Here is a 12,394-nt window from a genome sequence, read left to right on the forward strand (position 1 = left end):
AATCTGAAGCAGGCTCCACGCTCAGCACGGAGCCCCACACCGTGCTCGGCACAGGGCTCAATCTCACAACCCTGAGACCATGACCTGAGCAGAAATCAAGAGTCGAATCCTTAACTGACTGAGCCACCCAGGCGCCCCGTAGTGGGGTGAAGTTTTTAAACTTATAAATGACCCTATCAGGTCAGGATGATGGCAGAGTAGAGGGGGAGGAGAGATGCCTCACGTCCCATTGATGTACTTCTGATGCAGATGGTGTTAGAGTTAGACGTGTGTGGTGACCTTGTCCATAAGAGGAGGTCATTACGTCTGTCCCACCTACCACGCAGCGGTTATGATGCCAGAATTGGAAGAAGATGAGGCTATTATTTATAACACTGAAAACGTATATATAACCTGTGTCTTAATAGTCGGGGCGGGGAGGTTAAACAAACTATAATACCATGTCTTGGTGGGAACAATATGCAGCCTAATCCAATATGAAAAAATGCTTTAAAATAATGGCAAAAAACCAAAAGCAGGTGCAAAGATGAATGTGCAGTGTGATCACAGGTCTGAAAAGCACGTAAACCAAAGCTCTTCCAAGGCTGAAATCTAGAAGTACAGTTCCCCACAGTGCGAATTTTCTCGATGTGGTGGGGCATGCCTGTGGAGGGGGCAGAGGGATGCGTGGGACTCTTTTCCTTCAACTTTTCCATCGTTTCTAAAGTTTCTGTAATGATCACATAAAGTGAAGCTTTAAAAAATGAAAGAGAAAATGTATTACTGCCATAATGGGGGGAATCAATTTTATTTTTAAACCTGTTCACAAAGGATTTGAAAGCAATAAACTTTTTTTTTTTTTTTAAAGAAAATCGGTCTGAAAGAGCTTTGATAGTTAAAAAGCTTCTGTTGAAGCAGTAAACACAGCCTTCTATTTGCTGGCATCACTTCAAGGAGTGGCAATCTGATTGTGTTTAACTGGCACATTGAAAAAGCCCCAAGAGAAACCATGTCAGGAAGAATGTCCCAGGTGCCAGGCTTCAGAACTGCAGGTCTGGGGGTGGGTGTTTCAGCACAGCAGTGCTGCCTGATTCATCTCCCTTGACCTTCTGGGAGTCGGGGTCTCGGTGATTTAAAGCTACGCTCAGTAATGTTCGTCGAGACTCACCCTCACACTCAGGGGACAGGGTCAGCTACCTTGTGGCCTCCAGTCTGTCGGGGTCCCTCTGGGAGGACGGAGGCCACTCTGACCTGGCGTTGGAGGAAGACCTACTCCTTCCCACACGGAGCAGAGAGCCTTGGGTCTGAAGTCAGAGGGGTCGAGTCATACTTGGCTGTAGAGTAGCTGTCAGTGTGACTCTGGCCAAGCCAGCATTTAACCTCCCTGGGGCATGGTTTGCTCACCTGTAAAATGGGGGTAATAACCTTTATCCTCTACCTCACAGGCACTGGGAGGAACGAGGTGGGCTGAGGGTGTGAAAAGATTCCGCAGACCATAGGGGGATCCACATATGTGTGGGACCGTGACAGTGCCTGATCCACAAGGCATTTCTGAGTTTTGACTAGCATCCGGGGCCTCTGAGGAAGCCTGTCCATGCCTACTCTGGGCTAAACAAATAATGATAACAACAACAATATCAATAGTAGCTAGGGTTTTGGGAGCACTCATCATCTCATTTTAAAGACTTATTTATTTGTTTGAGAGAGAGAGAGAGCGCACAGGGAGGGGCTGAGGAAGAGGGAGGGAGAGAGAAACTTTAGCAGACTTCTCTCTGAGCATGGAGACCGATGCAGGGCTCGATCTCATGACCCTGAGATCAGGTGGCGCCCCTGTATCACCTCATTTTAATACTTAAAACCATTTCATGGTAATGTAGGTACCATGAGGTAGGGACTGGAATAGTCCCCATTTTACAAATGAGAGAGAGGCACAGAGAGGTTAAGTAACTTGTCCAGGGTCACACAGCTAGCAAATGGAGGAGTGGGATTTGAATCCAGGCAGTCTGACTCTAAGGCCTGATAGAAAGCTGCAGATATTTTTCTCTGACAAACAAGGAAGAGGGGTTTGGGATATGTGTTTATTAACTGATGGTCTTAGTTTCTTATGTTCAAGAGCTGCTGTTGATCGGGTTTGCTTTTCTTTAAGTGTTGCAACTAAGAAAACCTGCTGGTGGGCAGTGAACGGGACAAAGTGGATGGCTTCAGACCATGGTGGGAAATGGGTCCCAGGCTGGCTGTGGGAAGGCCTCCTCTTCAGTGTCTCCAGCAGGTGAAGGAAGGAAGCGCTGAGTGGGAAAGGGCCATGACTACGGCCGCGTTCTAGGAGTAGTTTGAGGAAACCAAGAAGCCATCCAGGGCAGCACTGGGAGACCCTTTGATCTTGAGAGGAGAATATTTCTTAAGTAGGAGACTCTGATGACTTTGGAAAGGAGGGTTTCTGCTGGGGTCTGGGATCAAGACAGCCATGAACAGGGGACTGATACAGTCCTAGGGACTGAAGAGAGAGGTTCGAGACAGAGAAAAAGCAGCAGAAGAGCCTGATGCACGTGTGGGCTTTTGCGAGATTTGTAGGCTATGCAGCGGGAACACTGAGCAGCCCTGGGGCCCAGGTCTGGCGTTATGGGCAAGTATTGGGAACGAGGCACTAGCAGGGCTAAGGGCTTCGGGAAGACAGAGGCCCGAACAACCCATCGTTACGCAACTGGCTGTTACCAGCGGGGGCCCAAGGTCTGGGGAGACTAGGGAAGCAGTTCTCACTGTTTCTGACATTCTGTTTCCAAACCTGGCCAAGCACTTCCTAACCCGTTTTATATTTCATTAGTTAATGAATTTCAGTTCAAGGATAAGTTTAGCCCTGGTGGGACTATGCAAACTTGATAAGCAAGTTATTTCCAACATAAATCCATCTCTGCTCCCCATCTTTCTTTATCTAGAACTTCCTTAAATCTCTTACCATTTAAGGTACTTCCTTTTAAAATTCTTTAGATGACCCTTGGTGGGACACACTGTCCAAACACAGGTCATTGTTAGCTTGTTCCTAGAATGAATGATATTTATTTTTTGTTTTTGTGGGGTTTTTTTGTTTTTTTTGTTTTTAGAATGAGTTATATTTTTAATGTTCAGAAAGGATAGCCGGTCAGGGGCTTATGCAGGAAATCATCATTGTCTGCCATCTCTCCCTCTAGTATGTGGGATATATCATTGCATTTTTTAAAGACTGTTACCATATTTATCCACAAAGAATAGTTCATGTCATTCTAAGTAGAAGAAAGGGGTTTGGGACTGGAAGGGGGGGTGGGTGGATTGGAGAGTCAGATTTCATTGAGAGAAAAAGAATTCAGTAATTTGATTAGAATGGTGTGGCTTCTTTTTTTCTTTGAAAAATGGGATTTAAACAGAAGAGTACAACCTGTTTCATAGCAACATTCCGGCATGTCTGCTGCCATTTGCTGCTGTGGCTTTGTTTCTACTCTTGCAAAGCCCAGTGTTCTCTTCGGGTAACTTCCTCTGAGCCCCAGGTGCTATGTGAGGATTGTTGTTTCGCAGCTTTTCTGTGATGTTCCAAATAAATGTATTAACTTGGGCTTCTTTTTTACTGTCTTGATGGCAACTTCTCACCATCCTTTATGCTAGTCTTCCATTGTGGGACCTCATGCTCCACCTCTTTTTCCTACGCTCCCGTTCCCCATCTAACCTCACAGCTCCTTATGGTCCACCTCTGGAGCATAAGTTTTCTATTAGTTTTCTATTGCTGGAAAACAAATTACCACAACCTTCTGGCTCAAAATAACACGCACTTACGATTTCCCAGTTTCCATGGGCACAGCTTCTTCGGCTCCTCCGCACAAGGTCTTACAAGGCTGCAGTTGTCTTGTCCGCTGGGCTGTGTTCCCATCTGGAGGTCTGGCCGGGGAAGGAGCTACTTCCAGGTTCACTGAGGTGGCTGGCAGAATTCATTTCCTTGTGGCTTCCGTATTGAAGGCCCTAGCTTCTTGCTGGCTGTCAATGGGAAAACATCCTCAGCTCTGAGAGGCTGCTCATAGTTCCTGGAGACTGCCTGCAGTTCTAGAAGCTACCCACAGCCCTTTGCCACATGGGCTTTTCCAGTATGGCCTCTTAATTCATCAGGCCACCAAGGACAGCAGGTCTAATAGCAAGACTGAGTCTTAGATATTATAAACACAAGTGTGATATCCCATCACCTTTACCATATTCTGTTGGTTAGAAGGAAGTCACAGGTCCTGCTCATACTCAAGAAGAGGGGTCACACAAAGGCATGACCACCAAGAGAGAGGGATCATGGGAATACTGTAGAGTGTGCCCAATGCACTCTCATATCCAACCTATATCACACTTCTACTTCACTGCCTTTTTTTGAGTGTTTTAAGCTCTCTGTAATTTGGTTTTGCCCTACTTCTCCTAATTTAATTTTCCCTTCTTAATAAATTACCTCTCATTTCCCCCTCAAAATTTTTTCTTCCCTTTCTATCCCTTCCATGATACATTAATTAATACAAATGTATTTTATTTATTAGCATAGACATAATTTTAAAATCTTGTGTATACAGCAGAAGTAGTTTTCATTGAAATGAAGAGTTCTTAGCTGTGCTTTGGCTCCGGAATCCTTTTGAGACTCTCATTAAAGCTATAGAGATTCGTTTTCCAGAAGTGAGGGACACAATCCTGTATTGTTTCAGTTATTATTGCCGCATAGCAAACCACCCCTGGCTTAGTGTGGTAAAATCACAACCATGTTATAATGTTCATGGTTTCAGGAATCCAGACTGAGCAGAGTGAGGATGGCTTGTCTCTGCTTCATGATTCTTGAGGACTTAGTAGGGAAGATTGGAACAGCCAGGGTGACATAAATTGAATGGTTAGGGACTGGAATTACCTGGAGGCTTCTTTATTCACGTGGCTGGTACCTGGGCGGGGATGACTGGGAATCTTGGCTCAGTTGGGACTGTTGACTGGAGTACTTATACATGTCCTCTCCATTTGGCTTGGGCTGCTCACAGAGTGGTGGCTGGTTCCAGGAGGGTGAGTAAGGGAGTATAGAGAGAGCAAGCCTTCCAAGAGGCGAAGTGGAAGTTGCCTGGCCTTTTGTGATGGTAGCCTTGGAAGTCACATGGCATTGCTTCCGCCATACTGTAATTGGTTGAATGGTTTCAAGCCCACTTAGCTTCAGAGTGAGGGGACATAGACCTCACCTCTTAGTGGGAGGCAGATAGGAGAATTTGCAGCCATTAAAAAAAAAAAAGTGTGTATATATATATATATATATATATATATATATACACACACACACACAAACATATTTAACAGACTAGATTATCTGGGAATTGAAAGGGATCATCAAGGATGATCTATTCCAGTCCTCTACCATGGCTCAACTCCTTTTCACAACTTTCCAGTCATCCCATGTCTGGACCGCTGTCGGGGGTGGGGGTGGTTTCCTTCTGGTCTCTCCTGTCATCCACTCCCACCCCTTTTCAGTCTGTTCTGTTCTTCACTCCACAGCCAGAATTCTTCTTCTAAAACACAATTTTGCTTCTGTACTTCACCCATCTTCACCTCCCCACCCCACTCCACTTCAAACCAGATTTCCTAACTTCAACTCCCCTTGGCTTATTTCTGTCAGATAGTTCTAACGTTTTTATGTAATAATGGAGAAAGCTCTAGAAGTACCTTTTCTTTTTTCTTTTTAATTTAAAATATGACTAAAGGGCACTTGACCACCTCTGGGGTCATGAACACCATCAACACAGCAGAACCACGGAAAGGGGGCCCAGACAATCGTCAAGCAGGATTGTTTCTCTTCCCGAGCACATTTCCAGCTCTCTGCCCAGTTATGTTCTTGCCTCCTTTCCTGTGGAGCTCACCATTTTGTGCCCTTCTCTCCCTGCCTTTCTGCCTGCAGCTTTACACAGGAAATGTTGGTGCCGATAGTCTGATTTCTCTGCAGGTGCTTATAGTGACCCTGGGTCTTGTGAGGCGTCTCTAGTCCTTGGTTGCATGTGAATAGTGTATCTTTCAGAGAAAAAGATGTCACTGGCGCTGTCTTTCTAAGCACGGACAACCTCAGTTATCTGCCTGGAGAAGACTTAGGGTCCTAAAAACACATTTCCATCCAGATACAGAGTCCTTTCATTTTGCATTTTGGGTTCTTGCATGAGGTTTATTCCATGGCAGGTGGTCACGCTGATCTTCGATTTTCTAGGTTGTGAGTTTCACAGTCCAACCCTTGTAGGTGGTACAGAAAAAAAGATTTAAGTTACATAGATATCTTCTGTATCTTTGCTCAAATATCACTTCGTCAGAGACCGTTGCTCGCTATCCCTGCCCCACAGGGTAGCTGCAGCATTTGCTTCTGTGTAGTTACGTCATTGTCTGAATACGCTGAGTGAGTCTTCTGTGCTGGGGCTGCAGCTCTGTGAGATGGGAGCGGGGCCTGCCTTGCCCACCCCTTCTCTCCAGGACCTCCCACAGCAGGTGTTGATGATCAGCTGCTGCCTGACCATGTGGTATTTTGTTTCACAGGAATAGACAGTCTACAGATAACAGTCAGCCCGACCCCGGAGTCATTTCCTCATGGGAAAGTGTTACCGGTTTCACCAACATGGCCTTTCTCAGAAGTCCAGTCTTCCTCGGCAGTGGCCAGAATCCAGAATGTGCTAGGACCGTCCCCTGACAACACTAGCGCGCTGCAGTTCCCCCGAACATCTCCGCCCAAGGCACACCGCAGAGCTAGAGCTCACGGGGACTTCTCTTCCTCCCCTTACCAAGGAAGCGGCCATAGCGCCTCCCTCGAGCCTTCCAAGGATTCTACGGAGTCTGTGGTCCAGCCGAGACCTCAAGGGGGAAAAGACGCAGCCTCCGTGTCAGGTTTGCCTCACACCAGCATGCTTCCCTCATTCTCCACGATCCCATCTCAGCCAGCATGGGTAGGGACTCCTTCCATTTCAACACAACATTCCCCAAGACCAGACATGCTCCCGTTTCTCCCTCCACCTTCATCCTCTTCATTGGCTCCTGACTCACCTCATTCCATCATCTTTTCTAAACCAGTCGAACAACCCACCCAAGTGGCTTTCTTCCCCCAAAGAGCTCCACCTGGCTCCTCTTCAAGTCAGAGCATAGCTAATTCCCCAAACCCATTTGCTGATGACATGAACCACACTCCGTCCAAAAATGTCCAGGATTTGATAGGCATCCCTCATCTAGGTTTTTCTGGATCCTCAACAATGCAGCGGCCCAAGCTGCCCCCCACAGCAGGTCCCTACCCTGCAGGCCCCCCCACACCTGAGTTTTTGAGCTCCGTGGCAGAACTGACCCATCTGCCTCCCCTTCCCCTAGTGCGTGGAAGTCTTCCTCGGCTTCCAGATGGACCTCCCTCATGGTCAGTGTCGGAAGTGGCTTTGAGTCCTACGTCCACCCAGCCAGTCGAAGCTGGGGTGGCTGAGGGAGTGCACAGTGGGTCGTCTTTGCCGACTTCGAGGAGTGCAGCAGCGGCAGCAGTGACCCAGGAGGTTGTGTCTTCGCTTTTCCAGACTGCAAAATCAGTGGCAGTGGAAATGACCGGCAGAAAGCTAGCTGCTGCTACTGCAAATGACTTCGCTCACCCAATGCATTCGTCAGCGGCTCCAGAGAATTCCAGAGGGCCCGTCCTTTCCGCAAAACACACGGCTTCCTCGTTGGTACCTTTTCCTCTGCCTCTCCCCACTGCCAGCAGAGGGCAAACCATCCTTTCCGGGGCATGGAAAAGCACAGCAGCAGACTTTCCCTCTGTGCCCACTTTTCCCCAGCTGGCACAGAATCATGCCTCCCCATCCACCTGGCCCCAAATGTCAAGTCCTCAAGAAGGGGGCACCAATGGATCCCCTCCTGCCGCAGCTACAGACCTCCCCCTCTCAAGCAAATCTCCCGATCTTCTTTCTACGACTTGGGCATTTCCCCTGCAGGAAGAAGATAGCGTGACAGCTGTTTTAAAGAAAAACGAAAAGGCAAATTTGACAGTTGCTCCCCAGACCCTTCCAAGTAAAGAGACTCCAAGTCTTCACACTGTAAATGGATTCACCTCTGATTCCAGCACAGATCATACTTCCTCTTTTTTCATTACAACACTAAGAACAAACCTTCCTTTAGAATCAGCTCGCCCTTCCCTGTCCTCCGTACGAAGCACCCAGACTCTTTCGCCACCCCCCAGCTTGTCCAACATCAAACCAGAGGCTCATGCAGCTGTGGTAGACCACGCTGAGTCGCCAGCTTCCCAACAGGTGACAGCATTTCCCTCCTCCGCTGAGGTCTATGATTTCTCAACAACAAGACATGTGAAAAAGCCAGCAACCGCAGATGTTTTCTGGAGTTCTCTTTCCACGGAAACTGGATCCCTCTCCATAGAGCCAATGATATCTGGCTTGCTGCAGCAAACAAATTATGATTTAAATGGGCACGCAATTAACTCCACCAGTTGGGGAACTCATTCAGCTTCAGCTCCTCCTCCCAGTGGTTCCACTTCAGCTGCCAATACAATAAAATCTTCGGATTTCAGAGCTACTGCTGGGCTCTTTGTGACTACAGAAGGCTTTAGCATTCAGCTTCCAGTCCTTCGTACAAGCACCAACCAGCCCATTCAGCAGTCAGAGGTTACCATGGTTGGAAGCCATACAGATGTCGTGTCCATAACCAGTAACTATTCCAGAGACTTCCAAACAGCTGAGGTTGAAGAGAACCCAACCGCAAGCCAACGTGCTGCGTCTCATCCCCATCTGCAGCTGCCTGTGCCTCCAACACGTGCCCTTCTGCCAGCCTCTCCGAGTCTGACTTCCGCGGCCAGCTTGCACCAAGTGCTTGCAGATGGAATGGATACGAGCCTCTCCATTTCCAGGGACGTCTCTCCATCTCCTGTGCTAGGTGCTTCTCCACCATTCCAGAGTCTCTTGAGATATCACTCCACGGCTGAATCTCCTCCTCTGTCACCCAGGGCCATACTCAGGACCCCGTCCAAAGTGCTGCTGGCTTCTCAGCGCCCCGACAAATGGTCGGGTGCAGCCACTCATGCAGGTAGTTTGTTTCCCGGTACCCCCAAAACAGGTATGACTGCTTCTGTGGACAAAGGATCGTCAAGTGCAACACAGATACCCAGCTTTGCTTAGAAGCAGCAGAAGCACACTTTGAGGACAATGAACGAGCTAGCAGCCCCAAGTAGTCATGTCCTTGGTCCTCCGCTGACTTGAGTTGTTTGAAAGTACAGTCGGTCTCCAACTTACAGTGGTTTGACTTACAATTTTCCAGCATTTAATGGCGCAAAAGCAATACGCGTTCAGTAGGACTCATGCTTCAGATTTTGAATTGAGCTCTTCTCCCGGGCTAGAGATAAGTTGGTATGATCCTCTCTGGTGATGCCGGGCAGGGCAGCGAGTCAGAGCTTCCAGCCGGCCAGGCGACCACGAGGGTCAACAAGGGTACAATTACAACCATCCTGTACCCACACAACTATTCTTTCACTTTCAGTATTCAACATATGACATGAGATATTCAACACTTTATTATAAAATAGGCTTGTGTTAGGTGATTTTGCCCAACTGCAGGCTAAGGTGAGTATTGTGAGCAGGGTTAAGGCGGGCTAGGCGGAGCTCTGCTTTCGGTAGGTTAGGCGTATTACGTGCATTTTTGATTTATGATATTTTCAACTTATGACGGGTTTATTAGGACGTAACCCCATCGTAAGGTGAGGAAGATCTTGTATTCAGAATTTAAATGTCCTTACTGCCAAGCATATGTTTCTGTAAGTGGCATTCTCACTATGCGTAATTGACTTAATGAACCTAGAGCCGTTTTGCCTAAATTCCAGAGCACAGAGACTTTTCACGCCAGCAAACCCGTAAGTTACATCCGTCCATCACCACAACAAGTGACACGTGCCCTGTGGACCAATGACAGACTGCTTTTTTTTCTCTTTGCAGCGGACCCCTCAGTGTCGTCCAAGGTGGAACCAACAGCAGCAGCAGCCACGTCGTTCCTGGGGAAATCAAGTCCACTGGCGCTGTCTGCAGCCCTGGTCGCCAAGGGCACGGGCAGCAGCCCTTCAGCCATGGCCTCAGGATTAGTCAAGAGCAGCTGGACCACTGCTCTAGCTAAAAATGCCACAAACAACCCAGCGCCAAAGACGACAGCGGGGGCAGTGCATCCGGCCTTCTCATTCACACCAACCTACATGTTTTCAAGAACAGCACACACCGTGAGTGCTCATACAGCCATGCAAGGGAACACAGGCACCGCCTCTGGCCTGCTGTCCACAACACACCTCCCCAGGAAACCACAAGCCATGCACACGGGCCTCCCGAACCCCACCCACCCGGACATGCCCAGGGCGTCCACCACACGCCCACTGACGATCACAGCAGCCTTGACGTCCATCACCGCCCCAGTGAGGGCCACCCGCTTGCCACCTGTGCCGGCAGGAAATACAGACACTGCTCTTCCCGCTGCGTCGACTGCCGTGGTCACCACCGGCAAAATGGCATCCAACCTGGAATGTCAGATGTCCAGTAAGCTCCTGGTGAAGACAGGTGAGAGTCCGCTGTCCTGGTCTGACTTGAAAGCAGCGAGCACGTCCTGGTCTCAGAGATGTAGCAGAGTTATTGGTTTTCTTTGAGATGAGTGGTTCTCAAGCAGGGACCATTTTGCTCCTTCTCCCCCAGAAGGCATTTGGCCATGTCTGGAGACATTTTGGGGTATCTGTGACTTGGAGGGTAGGGAGGGTGCTACTGGCATGTAATGAGACAGAGACCAGGATACAGCTAAACACCCCCCAGGGCCCAGGACGGTCCTACAGCAAAGGATGATCCAGCCCCAAATGTCACAGTGCTGACGCTGAAAACCCCTGATGCTTATCCTAAGTGACAGAGGAGAGGGGGAGCTTTATGTGACACGGAGTCTAGTCCCAGGATCAGTCCTGATATCAGAGGCCCCCAGGAAACCATTTCTGCCAGGGGGTCTGAGCAAACGAACACGTAGCAAGTCTTGCCTGTAGAACATACCAGTGATGTCTCACATGAATGACAAATGGTTAGTAAAATATTCCATCTTGGAAGCACTACAGAATTCAGAAAGGCTTTTGTTACGTATTTTCTCAGTCGGCAGATAGTAAAAGTACAGCTGCATGATGAGGGTGCCCAGGATTTCTTTTGATGTAGAAAAGGAGGCCTTGAGAAAGTTGGGTGGTGTCTGCTATCTTGGGCCCCCACCTCCCAGCTGCAGCCAAGCAGGGCAGGAAGGCACAGGGTGCTTTTAACAGTGTGGTAGTGTGTGCTATAAAAAGCATTAGACACATTATTTGAAAGAGCATGCCAATGCTGAATGCTCGAGTCCCGCCTTCCTCTTCACCCCACAAAGGATTAAATGAAATTATATCTTGAGACGTACCCTATTCTAAAATGGGAAATTGTGAAACTAGGCATAGCAGAAAGTACAGTATCGCTTTCTATTTCTCAAGAAATTATACCATCTGGTTTTCCACTCCCCCTCCTCTGAGAGGCAGGCCACCCCAACCACCTAGATGCAGAAGTCTGGAACATTCTCCCTCCAGCTTCCGTATCACCCCCGTCACCCCAGCCACACCTGGTCAACTACCGGTGCCCTTCAGTTCTAACTCCTTGAGTACCCCTTCTCTCCACCCCCACTTCCACTTCCACGTCCCTGGTTTCACCCTGTCATCACCCACCTCAATTTCTGCAACAACAACCAAATTTATCTCTCTGCCTTAGACTAGCCCCCCCTCCAATCTGTTCTCCAGTCTGTAGGCAACGGAACTCTGTGAAATGTATGCCTTTGCTTAAAACCCTTCACTTCCCGTCGCCCACAGGACCACGCCTAAACATATAGACCGAGAGGCTTCGCTTCTCACCACTGCGCCTTTGCACTTGGTCTTCTCTCTGCTGGGAGCAAGTGGGGGCGGTCCTTCTCCCTACCTCATTCCCCGTTATCCTTCAGGACTCAGCAGAAGTTTCAGGAAACCTTCCCTGAACCCTACCCCCTTGCCCAAGTCCGGGCTGGCTGTTCCTTCTAAGGCCTTCGACAGCATCAGAGGCTTCCCTTCAAACAGCGCCTGTCACATTCAATCACAGGCGCCTATTGTCCACTCTGGGTCTCCATCTCACTCTCTGTCCCACTTGTGGGGTGGGGGGCACTGCACCTTCCTGATTCAGGGGTGTTTTAGGCTACAGGACCTCACTCAGGGCCTGCACCTCCGCAGGCTGGCAGGGAATGCTGTTGCAGGAATTTTCTTGCATGCATTTTCTTGCAGACCCATCAGGGCCAGGCACTGCTGAACCCAGTTCTCAAACTCAAAGGCAGCGTTGGTCAGAAATGAGGTGCAGCCAGCATATTTGCTCTCTCTCCTCTAGGGTCACAC

The 12,394-nt window shown here is 48.7% G+C and overlaps 1 protein-coding gene across 3 annotated transcripts in view; it reads left to right on the top strand.

Annotated features, from left to right (window-relative positions):
• Positions 1–6,789: 6,789 nt before the first annotated feature.
• KIAA1549L (KIAA1549 like) overlaps positions 6,790–12,394 on the top strand; it is a 125,033-nt gene continuing 119,428 nt past the window's right edge. For all 3 annotated transcript variants that reach the window (XM_087854736.1, XM_087854737.1, XM_087854738.1), the window contains exons 1-2: positions 6,790–9,042; positions 9,945–10,550. In XM_087854736.1, coding sequence (XP_087710862.1) covers positions 6,882–9,042; positions 9,945–10,550 — 2,767 coding nt within the window. In that variant the 5' untranslated portion in view covers positions 6,790–6,881. The remainder of the gene's footprint in view (positions 9,043–9,944; positions 10,551–12,394) is intronic.

This window comes from Ursus americanus, chromosome 24 (genome assembly GCF_024610735.1).
Source record: "Ursus americanus isolate L20-20 chromosome 24, mUrsAme1.1.p, whole genome shotgun sequence".
Taxonomy (NCBI): Eukaryota; Metazoa; Chordata; class Mammalia; order Carnivora; family Ursidae; genus Ursus; species Ursus americanus.